The 20504-nt window shown below is 50.3% G+C and overlaps 1 protein-coding gene across 1 annotated transcript in view; it reads right to left on the reverse strand.

Moving 5' to 3' along the window:
* Window positions 1–1647: 1647 nt before the first annotated feature.
* LOC144128016 (uncharacterized) overlaps window positions 1648–20504 on the reverse strand; it is a 33297-nt gene continuing 14440 nt past the window's right edge. The window contains exons 2-6 of the mRNA XM_077661068.1: window positions 19261–19389; window positions 8218–8290; window positions 6360–6522; window positions 4710–5074; window positions 1648–3168 (exon numbers count right to left, since the gene is read on the reverse strand). Of these exons, the coding sequence (XP_077517194.1) occupies window positions 2779–3168; window positions 4710–5074; window positions 6360–6522; window positions 8218–8290; window positions 19261–19389 (1120 nt within the window). The 3' untranslated portion in view covers window positions 1648–2778. The remainder of the gene's footprint in view (window positions 3169–4709; window positions 5075–6359; window positions 6523–8217; window positions 8291–19260; window positions 19390–20504) is intronic.

Here is a 20504-nt window from a genome sequence, read left to right on the forward strand (position 1 = left end):
CATCGAGAGCCGCTTCGAAGCCTCCACGTAGAATGTCATCATTCAAAAGGAATTGGTCCCCTCCGTGCTTGGTGGCCCCTTGAGTGACGGCTGCTTTTTTTCCAGCAGGATAGTAGCCTTCTTCACACAGCTCGCCTCGTGGGCTCACTGCTGGAAGAGCTGGGCATTCGCACACTGGAGTGGACACCAGTAGGTGCAGATCTGAAACCCATCGAAACCTGTGGGGGCTGATCAAGAATCAACTCGAGGCATGGGATCTTAGCACGGCCACAGCTGATCAGCTGTGGACTGCCGTAACACAATAGTAGCAGACTCTTCGTGCTCGCCCCGACGTTGTGTCATCACTGTATCATTCGATGCCGCACCGAGCTGCTGGTGTGAATGTCGTTAATGGCAACTTCACTGAGTATTATTAGTTCAATGCTAGGTTCAGGTTATTTCTCACAACAAGGAAGAGCCTTTCAGTGCCAAACATTTTTAATACTTATTTGAATGCCCACAGTGCCTTGCATTTTACGCCTCGATGGATTTGTCTCAGCCTAATGATTCAGGAGCCGAGTGGAAGCCGCGCGTGCCTTCCAACAGCACGCCGACACAGGCACGGCATCGAGGCGTAACCGTCAAGGCGCGCCGAAAACGAAGGCATATGGGAACAGTTCGCCCTATTTTACCTTCAGAGTCTTTAGGCGCCTTGCGATGCGCGCTCCCCTTCGTCGCTGCAGTCACAGTAGCCGAACGCCGCACTAGCAATTCATCAAGCGTGATAAGCACCCGCGCCACGACCCGCGCGAAGGCGAGGGTGAAGTCTGTCGTCACTCCGGGCATTCTCGCAGCGAGCGTGCGGCACGGGACAGTAGCGCCGCGGTGCGGCCCCGCATCCGCTCCCGCTCCCGGAGCCGTGGTCCCTCCGCTTTTGCTCACTACTGAACAGTCTAGTTCGCGAGAAAAACAAACGAACTCCAAAAAGAATTCATTTCGTGCGCTTTATAATCGATTCCATTTGTATACTGATAAGTGCTCTTTTTATAGTCCCGTATTTTGCCGTTTTTCGTTACATTTATCCCACTACTCCTGTTCATGCAATATCTACCTTGCAATGTTATTACGTTTTACCTGTGAAGTTTTTCTTGCACTCAAGTTTCGTATTTATTTTCTTGAATTCAATTTTCCGTTTTATATTCGTATATATTACTTTGGTAGTTATATGATTTTTCCCCCTACTCCGTTCCCTCAAGGCCTGTAACTAGTTGCTTGAATAAACAACTAAGTGAACAATACTGGCTCATTGTGAGTAAAATTAAGTGTACATTGGCTTAGGCGTGCACATATCTCTCCATAAGGAATAACAATGTGGTAGAAAATTTGCGGCCCGTCTTCCCCACGTCTGTTACGGGGGCCATTGCCCACGGTACCCTCACTCCCCCTCTGCGCACGCCTATGGACATTGATTGAACCCAGCGATGTTTTTGGTTATTGCACCTTCATTATAATGAGTATCCTCTTTGTCGCGCGATGTACGCGCTATGCTAACTTCTGCAGCTAAAATGGACCGAAAATGGTGAAACTGCAACATTCCACCAAGAGGCCGAAGATCCTTTGAAGCTGCGTCCACGACGCTGTGTGAAAATGCATTCCTGTGCTCTTGTTAAAGGTCAAACCATTTTTATTTTCGAACAACCATTCAAATATCACCCACAGTTATAGCGCACCACGAATGCAGTCGTCATGCGGCACACAGCGCACTCTCTGGAACTCTTGGGGTAGGCTGTCTTCACTGAAGCACGTGCACAGAGAACGGAGTGCCAGCGAGGCGCGGTGATCCTTAGCCTCGAATTACAATCCACTCGCTTTTCTTGCGCACTGTGCCTGTTAAATTAAAGAGACAGCGAGAAATCGGTCACGCCCAAGCAACACTGAAGGAAGAAAAAAATGAGAATATAGCGATCAACTGGAATGGAGTTATGTGGTACTGGGCTTGCAGCATGAGGACGTGAGGTGGCATGTTGGTGATCCAGAAGCGCATGTCATGCAGGCCAGGCTTCGCTCTTTACTCAGTGGCCACAAAACGATGTATAGCGACTCCCGACTTCGAAGTCCGCGCCTGCGCGAAATATCGGGCGAGAGAAGCCAGGCAGTATGAAAAAGCAATGTTTTTAGTTCTTCTCACTGCCACGAAAATGGATGCAGTTGTTGACTTATGTCAGTGCTCCATGGACTCAAAAGTAGTCACCTTAGTGACGCAGAGACACGCGCTATCGCTTACTGGGTACGTGACTGGATACTTTCTTGAGGTCTGCAGCAAGGCCCGCTTCTGTAAAGGATACCTCGAACGTTCGAAGCTCGGAAACCATTCGACATCTGAGGCCAGCAAACCCACTGAAAACGCACTAACAGATGATCTTGGCTATTTCAAAATGTATTGTGGAGTCTGGGAGCGACTGTGAACCGGGGTCACCCCTACGAGCCTAAGCGGCTCAACGCATTTAGCATACCGGAGACGTACTAGCGGAGACGTGAACCTGTTTCACGTACGGGAGATGCGCATGCGTAGTGCCAAGCGCGTGGCCGGGTACGACCACTGCCCGTGCGCAACAAGGCGTATGTAAAACAGGTATACGTCTCCACTAACTCCATCAGGCCTTCACTCAATCGCTAAGCAGCCAAAGACGCACGTGCGCTGTGCAAGTGCCTACGCAAAGGGAAGGTCGTCGCCTGTCCAGCGGTCAGTCTCGTCCACGGCGCGAGGTCTGGTACGCGTCACTGTCCTGAAGCGGTCCCTCAGCGCTTCCAGAAGTCGTCCTCTTCGCTCAGGGCCACGTAGTAGGCGTCGTTGGGCGCTACCGTCGCCGTCGCGTTGTCCAGTGCTCCCCTGAGGTCACCGAGGGCTGCGCGAAGGCCCGTGGCCGTCTCGGCCATCTTCTGCAGCATGGGCGGCACCCTCTTCTCGAGGTCGGCCGCGGCGCGTGACGACAGCGACGCGGCGGCTCTCAGTGGCTCGTACGCGTCCTCGGTGAAGACGCGCAGCTCCAGCACTCGGGCGGCGGCCGCGGACTCGGCCAGCTCAGCCCTCAGGTCGGGCAGCTTGCGCGCCTGCGCGTCCAGCGAGTCAGCCAGCTCGGAGACGCGTGAGAGAGGTACCTCGGTGTCTCGGCGTACGTTCTCGGTAGCCTGCACGGAACAAGGCCGTTTGAAATGTCACTGGAAAAAAATTAGCTGTGGCTTAACTCGGCTATGCCAGGATAAACGTAGCGTAAGCTACGCTGAACCGCTGAACATCAATTGCCGCTGAGCAGCAATTTCGCTCTCCTTCTCCATGGCTATACCACACTGGCAAACGCCCTGCTATATGTATACCCCCACTGGTACCTCTGCGCATGCGCACAAAATGAGAGGCGCTGTCAAGCGGCTCCGGCGCAGCGTAAGACTTGGCTACTGCGCAATGAGGCGCGCAGTTGGGCACGCGCCGGCGCCAGTGCGTGTGCCGCGGCTATAACGTCACTCCTCTGGAATGCGCAGACCGGCGAGGCGCGCGTGGCGGAGGCGGCTCCGGCGCGCCAGCTGTGCGCCGTGTGACGTCACTGCTCCTCGCACATGCACAGCACGGCTCTCCAGGAGCCACGCGAAACTGCTCAACCTCGGCCAGTGTAGCTCACGCTACAATATACGTCACTTACCTTAAATAATAGCTATACATTCTGTTTGGCGCATCATAGCCTCAGTTGCTTTTGCGCCAATAAACTTAGTAAAACTAACTTAAATAATAAAAACAACGACGAGTTCGACACGTGTGACACAAACATCTTGCTTTTAAGACCCACCGTGAGAAGTAGCCTTCGGGTTAATCATGGCCATCTGGTATCGTGAATCCTTTTTTCAGGTTTCGTATTCTCGGAATGCGGCTTTCGCAGTCGGAAATGGAACTCCAGAGCTTTTGCCAAGAGTCAAAATTCCACAGCCTTTTAGAAAGTGCTCTAGGAATTTGTCTTGAAACAATTCAGGAACGAATGAAGAAATTAAACTATTTTTGTCGTTTAAATACTGAATGCCTTTACTGCATGAATGGATGGTGTCAATGGCAGTAAGAAAGAATATGGCCATTGATATCAGCCGAGATCATCAGTAGCTGTGGGAGCTGATTTATCAATCTTCGCGGTAGCCGCCGCGGTGGCTGAGTGGTTATGGCGCTCGGCTGCCGGCCCGAAGGACGCGGGTTCGATCCCGGCCGCGACGGTCGAATTTCGATGGAGGCGAAATTCTACAGGCCCGTGTACTGTGCGATGTCAGTGCACGTTAAAGAACCCCAGGTGGTCGAAATTTCCGGAGCCCTTCACTACGGCGTCTCTCATAGCCTGAGTTGCTTTAGGATGTTAAACCCCTACAAACCAACCTTATCAATCTTCGCAGGGGATTGCTTGAGGTAAAGATCTCACTGACGGTAAGTGCAGGCTTTTTATAGATTCGGTTTCGAGAAAAATATAAAGGCTTTCATCTCATTGAAGATGCAGGCATAAATGAAATGCATGCAGATTTCGTAATGCGCTTTCCAATTAAGAGTGCTTGTCGCTTTGACCCCAAATTAAAAAGGGGAATTAAGTACGTCTTGAGAAGAGAATCCTAGAAAGTGCATGCGATATCGGCAGTACTAACACCGTGAACAGTGCCCTTTTATTCCTCTCTTTAAGAGATTTCACAGTCCGGCCGGTACGAACCTGTCTGAGGTGCTTGGCTATGTTGGTGCGCGTTGCTCCGAACAGGTCGAAGATGCCCCGCACCTTGTCCTGGCGCCTGTGCGCGTTGGAGCCCGCCTGACCGTGGAAGGAAGAGGTGCCGGAGACAGTCGGGGACCGATGGTTGTTCTTGAGTTCGACCGCGTGCAGGGGCCTCACGCTGGCCACGCCGCCAGCTCCGGTAGAGGGCGCCGGCTGCCGCTCCCAGGGCAGCAAGGTTGGCCGCAGTAGGTGTGCAGCGCCGCCGCCGGCGACGCTTGGCGTCTTGCCACCCACGATGACCGGCCGGCTGGTCTGGATGTTGACTGCCGGCCGCGCGTACAGCACGCCGCGCTGCTCCAGCTTGGCTGCACGCGCGACGCATGACTGCTCAGAGCGTTTGAAATGGCAAAACTAAAACTTCGGGTTTTCTTAACCACACTGCTAAAGCAGAAAATGCGATAGCATTTAGATTGCTTGCTGTGGTGTCTAGAACGCGGGTCGGGCGTTCTTGCTATTTTCCCACCAAAATTTCGGTTCCGACCTGTTCCATTGCCTTTAAATGGTATGCATGACTCATCACCTTCCATACTGTTCGAGCACTTTTTATTACATTTTAATATGCGATTGTACTAATCAAACCTAACTAATCAACCTTACTACACCAACCCATCAACATTGATCCATTTTATGGAGTGGGCCTTCTTCAAAAATTTCGGGGGTGAACCTAATTACAAATTTTGTGAGTCCACCTGCCAAGGTAAGCAGATTGATCAAGATTCGGTGGCCAGGTTGTCACTTTTCACGGTGGCCCGGTTGTGATGACGTTACAAAGCCACATGACCTCTTAAGCAATGAGGATATGATGCACTGCAGGTTATGATGATGTCACAAGGTGGAAATGAAACGCACTCGAAATGAAACGCAGTGAGCAATCGTGTGCAGGTGTTGATCTCTTGGCTGGCTCGAGGCCCTGTGGCTGCATGGAGCGCCACTTCAAACAGACTAGTACCCGAGTGGAACTGGGCGAATGAAGGCGAAGGCGAAACGCCGCCTTTTTGGGCAACCGGGGTTCACAGCGCTTCAGTTAAAGAAATGGTGCTCTGATGACCTGCTTGTGGCGTACGTGGGAAACGGGGCCATGATGGCGAGTGCACCATTGTGGCAGCGCTGGCCACACCTGTGGTGCGAGCGAGCCGTGCGCCATCTCTAGGTGCCAGCATCATCTACCCTGCGAGCAACTCGAAGTTACATTTCCATCAGGACTGAGACCAGGGTCTGGGCAGGTTATGCGTTGCGCTGGCGATTTCTGAGGGCATAGCAGACATGCGAGTTGCCGTGCCATTGATATGCTTTTGAGTAAGGGAAGAGGGGTTCCCACGTCAAAGGTATACGCTGTCCACCGTCACCGCTGCCAGAAGTTCAGTTTGGCCCGGTGAGGGAAGAAGGCCTCGAGTTTCTTTATCAGGCAACGCACCATGCTTCCCGCCCAAGTGAAGTGACTGCTTTAGGCCGTTCGTGAAGTGACTGCTTTAAGCCGTTCGTCTACATCTTGCAGTGCTATGACAGGAGGCTATACTGCTTGCAGGCCTCATTGCCCCGACTCCCACGGTGTGTGCTGTAAGCCACAGAGAAACCAGGCCTCGATCTTACCCATGATGCGGTCCGAGCTGTGCGTGGTGTAGTTACGCAGGTCTCCCAGCATGTGGCGGAAGAAGCGCTGCTCGTCCCTCAGGTCGCGCAGCTGGTCGCCGATGGAGGCCAGCTCGACGGCGGAGGCCGCACCCGCGTCACCCGAAGACGCCGTCGCACAACCCTGCGCACGAATCATCATCATTTATTGTTCCTTAAGGGCCCCTGGCTGGGGTATTACATAGGGGGGAACAAAATCTAAAGTACAATGGGATTACACAGCCATAAAATAAGGCGAACAAAAATTATAATAGCGCATTGCAAAAGGGCGAAACGAACAATGTGGTCATCCGGCAATACAAGTAAAATAAAAAGTTAAGCACATAATACGCCTACGGGTGAAACAAGTAATTCGTGTAAAAGAAGGTTAATAATAGGTGGTGCTGTGGTACATGGGGAGGAGTAGAGAATTGCGGCTTTTAACGCACGCACCCAAAGGGTTCCTGCAGGAGCTGCTGCGGCTGGTGATTTCTCTATATCCCCATTATACTTACTCTGTACATGAACAGTGATTTTTCAAATCATTATTCTTACCCCTTGGCCTAGTCAGACTCTAATATTTTTCAAATCACAATTGTGAGACGGACAACCATAGGTTTCAAGTCACCTTTTTCCCTGAGTCCCATGGCAGTATAGGTGTGTACGAAGAGAAGCTTTGTTATCGAATCGAATGCGAATTGTTTACATAAAAAACATAATCGAATGGGAATGAATAGTGATAGAACCGAATCGAATACAAGTCGAACATTTTCACGAATACCCGCGATTTGTGCGAATTTTCTACAAAACGAGCAATGGCGTGAAACAGCGAAGGCGCTGCGGTACGGCTTACTTATGCAGTTGTAGCTACAGACGGTAAAAGACGCAGCACTGGTGTCCACTAGGCAGTCGAAATACGAAATAAGCATAGTGACTCTATTACCGTGTTAGAGAAATGCGAATAGAAAAATTACCTTTCGCTATGACGGAAATTATTAAACTAGCGTCAGATCTCAGTGCACAAGACGGATGAGAGCTACTTTTGAGCCACAGTCTACGAGATCGGGTATCGAGGCAGCGTTTCTTGAACCTGCCTGGGCCCTGCCACGTATCCACGTATCGGAAGCCACGTATGAACCCGACAACGAATTCACCGAGTTGCAAGCCTGAACCCTTCAACCTGTGCATACCGATCGCGGCAGCATGGTACCATGCATGACAGCGTGGTCGCCGAATTAAGAAATATAGCTGAACAAAAATACTGGCATCCTTACTTGAAGTTGATGGCAATTATCGGAAAAGTGTTTGAAAACGTTACAATCTACTCAGTACGTCTCGAACAGTTTTGAAGATGCACGATTTATTTTTTTCGACGAATAGAATAGAAACAGATTCGATTCGCTATTTGAAATATTCTAATATTTGCGCGCTCCTACGTGGCAACACTGCTCTTCCTGTGGGTAAGCCCTGCGCACTGACGGGGACATTAAAAATTGGAACGGCCTCACTTACGAGAAGGAAATAATATCCGAGAGGCTCGGTGTTTTAAGGAAGCAAAAAAAAATATGGAGGCAGAAATATTTAAAATGCCGAAAGATTGCTGAGAGATCATCAGCTTGAGAGCTCTAAACGCTTGCTGCCGTTGAAGCCTTCTTGGTTAGAACTCGCATGTAAACTAATCATTTCAACCATATTTAGCAGAGACTTATACTAATGAGCGGCCATCGAACGCTTTGACCAGAAGAGGGTCATGCCTGAAGAGATCACCTCAAGTATCTCGCCAGTGGTGAGTGGTGCCAGTTACGAAAAAAATGTTCGTTGTCTGTAACAGCACACTCACCTTGCCTGCGGGGTAACCAGTCGGCCTAGGCGGAAAGCGCGTCAGCGGTACCCCACCGTTTTCGGCAGTGTTGCTGTGGGGAAAGGGGAGACAGAACACATACGCAGATTGCAGGCTTTTTTTCAGCTTTAGCTGTTTGTTTAAAATAAGCCGTTAGTACAGCAACTTCATGCTTGCCACTGCACCGAAGAATACAGAAGCAGTAAAAAAAGACTCGAGATTAAAATGACCGCAGCGGTGGCCGAGTGGTCTGAGCATGTCCGCCTCGCATGCGGGAGGGGCGGGGTTCGATCCCCAGTGCCGCCGGATATCCACCGGTGATCTAATAGGTACAAGCTTTCCCCTGGCCTGGTGCTCGGCTTTTCAGGAGTGAGATGCTTGGAAAATGGGTGTTTCACCCCACCTTGAGTAATCGAAAATGCCTTGTGCCATGGCGTTCTTTGGCTGCAGATGCCCTTGCGCCATAAAAATCAATCCTCATCATCATCATCAACAACTGGCAGCCAACATGTACTAAATTTCGCTTGGACCAAGGAATGCCACTTTCCAGGCGTCATTTTCTGGACGGGGTAACTTAACGGCTTGTGAAGCAACGCTGCAGATGCGTGAGGCGCGCAAAGGTATTTTTTTGCGACTCAACTTCACCTCAGGCGTATAGGCATTATGTATAATGCAGAGAACATTAAAACTTAACGTCAGACATTCAAATGCAAGTGCTCACGTGCTTCTGTTCAATTACCTTTTCTTTTTGCCCAGAGTTGGCTGCATACAGCACTCACGTGGCAAATGACAATAGTTTGTTGTATTAGGGAAAAGCGGATTATAAACACTTTCTGACGTTCAAAGCCAACGTAATCGAGAGAGCCAGAGAGCGGGCCCCCTGGACAATGTGTCCAGTGTTCCGACATGAATCGGGGGATCATTCTCGGAGTGGCCGTCACATCCCGAGGGTCCGTTGCTCAATATAGATATCGCTCTCATTTATTACCGGAAGAGTGTGACGCTTGCGATAGCTTATTCTTTTTTTTTTCATACCGATAGGAAGAGCACGAAAAACAGGGCAAGACAAGCGAGAACAATGAGCGGTGCCAGTTCCTCGTGTGCAAGCAGTCACCGTATTACGGGTTATTACAGCTGCAGCGGTTAGCAGCTCGTAAGCGTACGGAGTGAGCTAATTATGACAGCACAGTGAAGCAATTAGGCAGCTGCGCCCTTCATTCCCAGCCCTAATTTCACCAAGAGTCGCCGCAGTCGCAGGAAAGCCTGTGCCATGGCTAACTGCTGTTACGTGGTTGCACTGGCGGCTCTCTCTTTGTGTTCAACTCTGCGTAGAGTTTAAGGCGGTGCGCTAAGCGAGCTTGTGAGTTGGCAGTGCGACGCAGAGTGCGAAGGGTGTGAGACAAAGAGATGCGCCGCTTAGCGGTTTTGATGCGAAGGAAATGTGCGCCCTCCGCAGCAAAGCTGGAGCTCTGCTTAAAGCGCTCCCTTTCAAAGGCGTTCGCTGAAGGCAAGGAAACTGTCAGTTTTTCTGATTGCTCAATATAGCGTGGACACGTAATCAGCAAAACTGCAGACTTAGACGACTCTTCTTAAAACAGACGAAGCAGCTGCAGAGTATAAGCGCTGTTGAGGGCCACACATTTTATACACACTAATGTTGCAGGGCACCGTTCAATGCTCGCCCTGATCCGTTCACACGGAACGTCCGTGACAAGTTCGACAACTTTTCCGGGCAAGAAATTGTCCTAATTGTGCGCACCGACGGATAAGTGCGTTATAAGAGTTTGATTCCGGCAAGATGCACCAGTGTTCTTAATACTCCTGGCTCACATTAAGTGCGTCGCTCCTTATAGTCTGCAGGAAGGCAAACAGCCCAGCGATTTGGTGCGCGGGGTTGAACGCCTTTATGAGGGACGGTGTAGTGGGGACCTCCGAATGAAGTTCGACCACCTGGGGTTCTCTAACGTGCGCCAACGTCACGCAGCCCACGGGCGCCTTTTGAAATTCTCCTCCATCGAAATGAGGCCGCCGTGACCGCAACTTCGATGCCACACTCTATAGAGAAAGGAGTAAAAATAGAGTAATCTGTCAGTACTCCCTCCTTTGTAAAAATAAGTGCGCTAGAGGACATCGTACTCTCTTTTCACTACCGTGTAGGCGCATTCGTGTGTAGAGTGCACAACCATGGGCTCAGTGGCCGAACGACGATGCGACTGATCCACCGGGGGGAATGCCGCTGAAAGTGGCTGAACAGAAGCTATTGCGGGTGTTCGACATAAAGCTGTGTTCGTCGTGGTTTCAGGGGAAAAAAAAAGCTCCGTAACTGAGTCACCACGCAACACTATCGAGCGCGCACTGTTAGCGGTTGGAATGTGAAATGTTCGAACAGCAGCCCGCGGCACGGAAGATCCGAGAACGAGACGAAGAATCAGTTAATTTCGTTTAACTTTCTTTTTGACTACTATTCGTTCGTTCTTCCATTTTCTTTATAGTTTGATGTATACGGCTGCATTATCTACTGTGTTGCTTCCCATGCTCAGTATTCAGTGCAGACACTCATTTTTTAGGACTCTCTAAAAATGTTTGAGACCTTCTTAACAACTTGGTATCGAATAAGATAGTTTTATGAAACTTCGTTTACTGTGTTTGTGGAGTTCGCTGACCTTTCCGCGAACTCGTTGATATTGTGTCCGCAGGGAAGGCCGCTCCAGTGGGGTCGGAAGTCCCCAACAAAGGGGCCCGTCCCGTCCCTGCCTCCCCTTCGTGCGGCGGACGTCCTCGTTTACGCCGCGCCGTCACGGGGATGACCCGCCGGGAAAAACGCTAACCATGTACAGCTGTCGACATGTGGTTGTTAAGGGGTTGACGAGGTTCGGGGGCGCACGAGATACGGCTGAGTATTAGCCGAGTGACCGGAAACCCACTATTCCCGTAACGACTGTGTTCGTCTCGTGCGGTGTATTCTGTAAACACTTTAGGGATCGTTTTGTCGCGTGTGCGAAAGAGATAGGAAAGTGGTAACGGCTGGGCCGTGGGTGCCGTGGGAGAGGGTGGTCGCGTTTGTGCTGTTTGTCTGTTTGATAGCAACCTCTCCTTTCCCAAATGTTTAATCAGCACTCTTTCCCCAATCTGTGATTAGTTGGCGGAAATCCTTATTTTCCTTTCCCTGACCACTGATTGGCGAGCTGGGTCGTTTGTTATCTTATTGGTTGCTGTCCTCGCTAAGGGCGGAGACAGAGGGTTTAAAACCAAGCGCTCTGGGTTGAGCGGGGGCTGAATTCGTCTGATCCACGATTTAGTCATGTAAATAGTTTTCTCCTTGCTTTGTTTCTTCTCGTTTTTTTTACCTATGTTGTAAATAAATAGTTAACCTTCTCCTTTCCTTGAGTAATGTGAATGTTTGCGAGTAGAACCACCGGGTAATCAAGAAACCCCGATTTCATCATCAAGTAGTTTCCTCTCATCGCCACCGGAAGGGGAAACTCAACTGTGTTCATGAATTTTTATTACAAACTACTCTATGTAAACCTTGTGAAGTGCAATTTTTAATCATGTGCTTGTTGTAACCATTTCAGTTTTATTCAACCCCCCCCCCCCCGTCCCCCTTTGTAAATCCCTAAAGAGCCCTTGGGGTGTATAGATAAGTAAATAAACAAATAAAATTTACGTGCATAGACTATCTCAATTCAAGCAAAATTTTATTTTCACCATCTCGCGTCTACTGGCAGCTTTGATAGTGAAGGAGGACAAACAAAAAATCTAACGAGGGCTTAACAAAGCCTGCACTCCATGCAGTACCCAGCAATTCTAGACAAAAGCATTTTTCAACGAAAAAAAGTTTATGAACGCAATTTTTTTTCATAAATTGTAAGATTTCACTATAACAATTAGTATTGTGAGCGCTTTGCGCGAACTTTCACCTCTTTCATCTGTATATCCCCATCATCATCATCATCGTCGCTTGCCTGGGCTCCGGGGAGCGCGCGCTGTGTGCCCGGCTGTTCCCGAATAAAAAGACGCCTGTGCAAGTGGTGGCTCACAAGTGGTGGAGGTGCTATTCGTATCCCCTGCCTCTCGCTTCGGACCCGTCTTTCGCTCTCCCTGGAGCTCCGATCAGGCCGTCTTTTGCGTCTGCAGCCCTCAGGTATGGAGGAAGGCAACGGAACGCGCTCACCCCCGTCGCCTTCCCCGGCTGCTGCGGCTGCCCCAGCCTGGACCATCACCAGCCGTCAACGCGACCCTCAGGACTTCGCCGGACTTCGTGGCGACGACGTCAATGACTGGCTCGACAACTACACCAGGGTCAGTACGTTCAACCGGTGGGATGACTCCCACAAGCTGCTGAATGTCGTATTTTACTTGACTGACGTCGCAAACACGTGGTTTCTTAATCACGAAGATGACATCGCCGACTGGCCTACATTCACACAGCAGCTGCGGCAAATTTTCGGCACGCCGACAGGCCGTTCTGAGCTAGCCAAGAAGAAGCTTGCCGCGCGGCTTCAGCAGCCTGGGGAGTCCTACACCTCTTACATCGAGGACGTTCTTGCTCTTTGCCGCCGCGTTAGTGCTGACATGCCTGAGTCGGAGCGCGTTCGCCACATTCTTAAGGGCATTGGAACCGTTGCTTTCAACGCGTTGATAGCCCAGAACCCCTCCAGCGTATCTGCCATTACCTCCACATGCCAGCGCCTGGATGAGCTGCAGTCATGCCGCCTTGAGCCAGACCCCAGTGATGGCAGCGTCCTCGTCGATGGGAACCTCCGTTCATCATCCGTGCCCTGATACGCGAGGAACTCTAAAGGCAGCCCACCACTCTCGGCCCTCCCACCTTTAATATCCCGCCTGCTACATCTGACTTGCGGAGCGTAATCAAAGATGAGCTGGCCGCTTTCACCTGCCTCGTAGCCCCTGCCACCCCTCAGACACCTTCTCGCCCGCCCACCTATGCCGACATTGCCTCGAGGCCACCCGCCCCGGTCCCTACGTCTACTCCAACGCCTGTCTGCGGTTACGTGGCTGCCGTGGCTCCGTGTCCTCCAGCAACGCCTTATGCTCCAGCCTGGCGTACTCCCCGTCCTACTTGCTACTACTGCGGGATCCGCGGTCATGTCTCACGCGTCTGTCGCCGGCGACAGCAAGATGAACGACGCGGTTATGCTGCTTTCGAACGTGCACCTCTGCGCCAGCCTGATACTTCCACCTCGCCGTTCTCCCAAATTTACCGTCGCTCCCCCTCGCCTCTAATCTCCCAGGATATCACTCGGTCCTCCCGTTCTACTCGCCGCCGCTCCCCTTCACCTTTTCGCCGCTCATCACCTCTTCGTCCCGCCTCGCAGCCCTTCGCTCCTAGCCCGGAAAACTAAACGAAGCAATTTTTGGAGGGAAAGCTGCTTGCCGTGCGAACTCTAAAATTCCTCCTGACCGCCCGTCGAATATGTTGACAGTGTGTGTTGAAGGGGTGTGGGCTCAAGCTCTCATAGACACGGGTGCCGCTTTCTCCGTCATTCACCTTGCCTTGTGTTCCCGCCTGCGCAAAATCACAACTCCATACACCGGTTCGCCTCTCCGTGGAGCCAACGGCACGCTCATCCACCCCACTGGCCAATGACAGTGTTTTCATCGCTAACCAGCGCTATCATATTGAATTCGTTATCCTTCCATCCTGCGTTCATCCGATAATCCTGGGGTGAGACTTTTTGTCGTCGTCTTCTGCCCTCATCTCTTGCAACGACCGCCTCATCCACATAGCAGATCCAGACTTGGCACCCTGGTCTGACTGTTCGCCACCACGTGTGGTCGCTGCTGCCGACTTCGCCCTGCCCCCTGGCCGTGAACAGCTCATCCTTGCAACTTCAGACTTCGCTTTTGACGGCGATGCCTTAGTCATGCCTTCGCCACGCTGGACCTCCCAAGGCATCGCTCTTGCCTCTTGCTTCACATCTTTCGTCCGTGGTTGCGCGGTCATCACGGCGCTGAACACTACCAGCCAGTCCATGTTACTACCCATGCTACTATTGGTTTCCTGTTTGAGGGTAAACCTGTCCCTCTCGACACCGACCCGATTTCATGTGCTGTGCTACCAGCTGATACTCCCGCTCCGTGTTCTTCTTCTGCGCTCGGAGCCGCCATCAGCGCTGACCTTACGTCTGAGCAGTCGACAGCCTTACTAGAAGCTCTTATGACCCACGAGAACTTCTTTGATGTGTGCACGTCCGCTTTAGGCCAGACTTCTGTAACGTCCTATCGCATAGAGACGGACGGCCCAGCTATTGTACGGCGCCGTCCGTACCGCGTTTCCGCATCTGAGCGCAAGATCATTGAGGACCAGGTTGCAGACATGCTTTCGCGCCACATCATTCGACCGTCTACAAGCTCCTGGTCATCTCCTGTCGTTCTCGTCCATAAAAAAAGATGGCTTAATTCGTTTCTGCGTGGATTACCGTGCCCTTAACAAGATAATCCATAAATATGTCTACCCGCTCCCTCGCATCGACGACGCGTTGGACTGCCTCCAAGGCGCTGAGCACTTTTCAAGTCTCGACCTCCGCTCAGGCTATTGGCAAATCCCCATGCACGAATCAGACAAGGAGAAGACCGCATTTGTTACCCCGGACGGTCTTTACGAATTCAATGTGATGCCTTTCGGACTGTGCAATGCCCCGGCCCCATTTGAGCGCATGATTGACACCGTGCTACGGGGCATGAAATGGAAGACCTGCCTTTGCTATCTGGACGAGATTATCATCTTTTCGTCCGACTTCTCCCAGCACTTGCACCGTCTCAACGCAGTTCTCACGTGCCTTGCGAAAGCCGGTCTTCAATTAAATACCAAAAAGTGCCACTTTGCCAGCAAAAGCATCAAAGTACTCGGACACATCGTTAGTAAGGCCGAATCCGACCTGATCCTGAAAAAATTGCTGCTGTCCTCAGTTTTCCTCGCCTCCAGCGCCTGAAAGAACTTCGCAGCTTCCTGGGCTTAGCGTCCTACTTCCGCCGTTTCATACGTAATTTTGCATCCATAGCGTCCCCCCTCCATAAACTATTGACTTCTGAGACGCTTTATCTGTGGTCCACTGAATGCGAAGAGGCCTTCCAAGCCCTCAAGCAGGAGCTGACTCCCGACTCCTGAAGCAGGCCTGACTCCCGGACTCGCGCTGCGGCCCCCTCAACAACGTGCCCTTCACCTCAGACGTCCGACCTCCCTCTGGATTGTGTACCCATTGTTGTTGCACCAGTCGACGTCCACGCCGATTTGCCCTCCCATCAGCTGGCTGATCCATACTGCCGCACTCTCATCGATTGTCTCCGAGGCCAATCAGCGGCACCCAACAGTCGCTCGCGCCGCCAGCTTCGCCAGTTCAGATTTCAGCACGGCACACTCTACCGCTACACCTACCACCCTACGAGTCACCGGTGGGTTCCCGTTGTGCCTCGCTCCCTTCGTCTTCAAGTTTTGCAGGCTTACCACGACGACGCCTCTCCCGGTCATTTGGGTCACCTGAAGACGTATGACCGTATCAAGAGCCGATACTTCTGGCCTGGGCTCTCTACTAGCGTCGCCAAATACATATCCTCCTGTGTGTCTTGCCAGCGTCGCAAGCGGTCAACATCCGTTCCTGCCGGCCTCCTACAGCCTCTTCCTTGCCCATCCGTGCCTTTCGACACCGTCGCCATCGACTTGTTTGGTCCCTTTCCCCTTACGCCAGCTGGCCACCGTTGGGTTGTCACCGCCATTGACCACCTGACGCGGTATGCTGAAACAGCCCCGCTTCACTCCGGTGCAGCTTCTGAAGTCGCCGACTTTTTCTTGCATGCGATAGTGTTGCGCCATGGTGCTGCTCGTGTCCTGATCAGCGACCGTGGGAAGACATTTTTGTCCCATGTGCTTGAAAAGGTCCTCCGCGCCACCAACACTGTCCACAAGACATGTTCTAGCAACCATCCTCAAACCAACGGTCTCATCGAGCGCTTTCACCGTACCCTGTCTGGCATGATATCTATGTACATTCGGCCTGACCATAAGAACTGGGACAACATTTTGCCCTTTGTCACATTTGCCTACAATTCCGCAGTTCAACGCACCACTGGCTACAGCCCTTTCTTCTTGGTTTATGGCCATGTTCCATCGTCATTGTTCAATACCGCCTTCTTTTCTGCTCCCGCATCTCCGTCTGCGTCTCTGAGCGAAGAGTTCGCTTCTCGGATGGCATATTGACGCCACCTCGCCCGCGTCAACACGGAAGCCACTCAGCAAGACCGCAAACACCGCTATGACCTGCACCACCGTACGGTCTCCTTACGACCCGGAGATGAGGTCCTCCTCTGGACACCCGTTCGCTCGCCTGGACTGTGCGCAAAGTTTCGCCAGCGCTTTATCGGACCTTATCTTGTCGTCCAGCAAACATCTCCGGTGAACTACGCCGTTGTTCCCTCGCACCCCGTCATCGACCGCCGTCGCCGCTCTCAAGAAGTGGTTCATGTATCGCGGATGAAACTCTACACCCGTCGCCCCTCTTCTATTTAATCCGCGGCCAGGATGGCTGCTTTCCTGCCGGGGAACTATTCGTGTGAGCGCTTTGCGCGAACTTTCACCTCTTTCATCTGTATATCCCCATCATCATCATCGTCGCTTGCCTGGGCTCCGGGGAGCGCGCGCTGTGTGCCCGGCTGTTCCCGAATAAAAGACGCCTGTGCAAGCGGTGGCTCACAGTATATCCACCGATCTCCCGTTGGCAGGCTTTCTATCCTCATCGATTCCCCATTGGTTTTCTATGGGAGACCGAACTGTTCAATGCGAGTGATGGAAAAACTTAAAAACTTAGTGATGGAAAAACTTAGTGATGAAAAAACAGATTTTGCTATGCATCGCAAGAATGAAGCATGACCTTAAATATTATAACAGCACCTTAAAATTCTTGAATATTCAAAATTTTTGTCCAAGAAAATTGGGCATAAGATAGCAGAGCGACCCAAAGCTGACAAGTTGCGCAATGTTCAAGAAATGGCAGGAAAAAAATACATTTCTACAAAAGGTAACTACTAAAAAAAAGCAAGCAGGATATCATTAACCAGCACACTTTTGCTTCACGAGCTGGTTGCCAGGAGAAGATGGACTTCCCCGCATCGTCGTCATGGTCTTGTATGGCTCGCGAAGTTGAGATCTCTTTCATGTGACTTAGGAGGATAGATGTGCAGGCCAGTTGGTGAGACATCAACAGGATATGCACCGCAGCAGACACAGGACAGAGGGAGGTGACGACACAGGGTGGTCAACTCCCTCTGTCCTGTCTCTGCTGCGGTGTATAGCCTCCTGATCTTTCCTGCGTATATTTCAAAAAGACTGCCTATTTAATACGAGTCTCATTGGGAAGTGGCCCAGTGCCCCTATGACTGTGTCGATTACAGTGTATGCAAGGGCAAGGAATCAGTGTTGATTTGTTGTGCTGTGCTGCGTTACGTGTCCAAAATGCGTACCTATATACTGTATGACATGCGCAATGTATTTGCTGCCCTTTTCTGCACTTTATTAGAGAAGATAAATACGCAACAAGAAGTCTTCCAGAGTAAGTTATCATAACTGGTGCAGCGATGCTAATCCTGCTTGCCATTTATTTACATTAGGAGTATGATGGCCTTTCCTTTTCTTTCCCATTTAATCCGTTAAAGACAAACATTAATATATTTATTACTTACTATTTACAAACCCTAAGGACCCGGAAGAGCTTTAGGATGAAGGATTGGTTGAATAGAATATAACTAAAATGTTCGGAGTACAAACAAATAAATACAGAAATATTTATTATTTACATGCCCCTAAAGGCTAATACCCAACATTTGTTCATGTGCACTTTCTAGATAGTGTGCCGAGCGAATGGCTTTGATCAACGATGGTCATGTTAGCAGCAGCTGCACCTTGTGAACGCATATGTATGCGTTGTCTACGTCCTCAACGCTAGCCTCGGGAGTGGTTTTGACGAAGAGTGAACTATCCGAGGGATAGTCCCGGTTTATTTAAATGTCGTATAAAAGCTTTTTCTTTATGTTACAAAAACGGGGAGATATGCACAAAGAAGACAAAATTGACGGATCGGGCAAAACCAGCCAGTCAGAGACAGGCAAAGCCACCCGTTAGTGGCTTCTCTATTGTCCCGTCCTTTTTTGCGCAGTTCTTGTTCTCATGAAGCCGCCACACGTGTGCATTTTTTGGACAGCGCGTTTTAAGACATGATGAAACCACAAATCAGGACCATATTTACGAACAACGCTCGATGTTGTAAGTTTATGGTTCTATGCGCAAAATGCATTCCATAAACATTCTTCGCCATTGTGTTCACTATCGTTTCTCCTTCGGAAGAATTTCGTTTAGGGCTGGGGAATGGCAGTTACCCTGGCATCCTTAAATTCCTTCATGGCCACCCTGGTAATTGGTCAGCCGTGCTCAAGCTGCACATCCATGCTTTTGGAGAAAAAACGCTCAAATGGTCCAAAAGTTGCCGTGGCAGACTGGTGGAGCACAAACCATGGGTTCACTTCTTTAATATTATCTAACTATTCCCGCTACGACAGCATTACTTCGATGAAAAAGACCTCCATGCTGCCGGACATTTCTCTCCACCGTGAAGATTTTCGGCTGTGTCTTTTTCGCAGAATTTGCCACCATAACCTTCTCCAAAACGATCACCTTTTTGCTCGCCCTTTGCACATTTCATTCATTCTGATCGCATGTTTAAAACTGGTGCACAATTCTCGAGAACTAAAATGTATCACGCTTGTTTTATTCCGAAAACTAGCGCTGACTGGAGCCACCTCTCTTCTCACCATCGCTGCCATCTCCCACGCTACAAACTTCAAGACCGCTGTACTATATGCCATTTAGTAAACTTATTGTTTTTTTTTGGTCGTGCATAAATGTTTTTGTGATTTACTATTTTTTTTGTAACGCCTCTTGGCCTGGGAAATATGCGAAATGAGTTAATAAAAAGCTGCACATTTCTGACCGGGAGAAAAGTTCGGTGCCCTTGCGGACGCTTCGGGGCTTACGTTTCTCTGAGCAGCGCCCTCTCTAGGCGACCGATGGCGATGTCCATGCGGCTCAGCCGGGGTTCGAGGAGAGTCACTTTACTCACCAGAAGCTCCACTCCGTAACGCAGCTCGGACAGCGTCCGCTCCCTGCAAAGCAGAGAACAAGCAGACGTTGGAGACTTGCTTCTATTGTAGCCATCAAGCAAGCAACCTTACAAGACGATACTCGGCTAGAAGCTAACTACGGACTGTAGAGTTCGTAGTTAAGAATAACCATCGAGAGACAGGAACAAAAATACGAAACTGGCGTGGCGCTGCAGTTTAGGGAATACTTGCGTGTCCAACAATTCTGGACAAAATCGTTTTTGAACGGCAAAGAGTTTCTGAGCGCAATTCTTTAACTTTTTGCAAAAATTCACAATACCCATTAATAAAGCCGGAGATGCTCTCGTCGGCAGGCTTCAATTGTTTTGCTATTAACGTTTTTGCTATCGTCAAAAGCGTCCCATATTGGCTTTCTACGGCAGTCTTAACTAGTGGACGCGATCGACGGAAACACTTTAAAAGAAACACTTTGCTACATATCTGAAAAACGGACCCTTTCCTTCAATATTTCTATACCAGTATCTTAGTTTTCCAATATTCAGAATTTTTGTCCAAGAATGTTGACATGTTACAGGCCGAAATCTGCAGAAATGCCGAATTCAGCCGTGATACCGACAGAACACATTTGAGGCGTGCTTACAACGCACTACCTCGAAGCCAGCACACAAACATCGCACTGCAGATAAACAATTCTATTCAGGAAAGTTTCAACCAAGCAGCCGTTTATGCAAGAACACGAGGCGAGAACAGTGGACCTGCTGTCATTGGACATAACGTGACTAAACGATGTGGTGCACTTTGTGAATTCCGAGGACGGCGCACTTTTCGTGAAAAGTAAAATATTCTCCAACTTTGGAGGCATTGTTAATTTTGCAAATTTCTAATAGAAGAAAAAATATAAGAGGACGGGACAAGAAGGAAAAGAGGACAGGAGATGGCCTGAAATAGTGGAAGTGTACGTTGAATATCTCTATGTAAAGCTGGTGGCTACGAGCGGATGATAACACTGTTTCGGTTTATGTCGATGTCCTTTACTGAGACCGTGTATGATACACTTCTCTGCTGCGTCCACTCACAGCGGACACATACGCCAGTGCAATTAATCCTCGCAATATTATACGATAGCATAAGAGCCCCGCTGGGACGAAAAGTCGGGG

This window comes from Amblyomma americanum, chromosome 4, assembly GCF_052857255.1.
Source record: "Amblyomma americanum isolate KBUSLIRL-KWMA chromosome 4, ASM5285725v1, whole genome shotgun sequence".
NCBI lineage: Eukaryota > Metazoa > Arthropoda > Arachnida > Ixodida > Ixodidae > Amblyomma > Amblyomma americanum.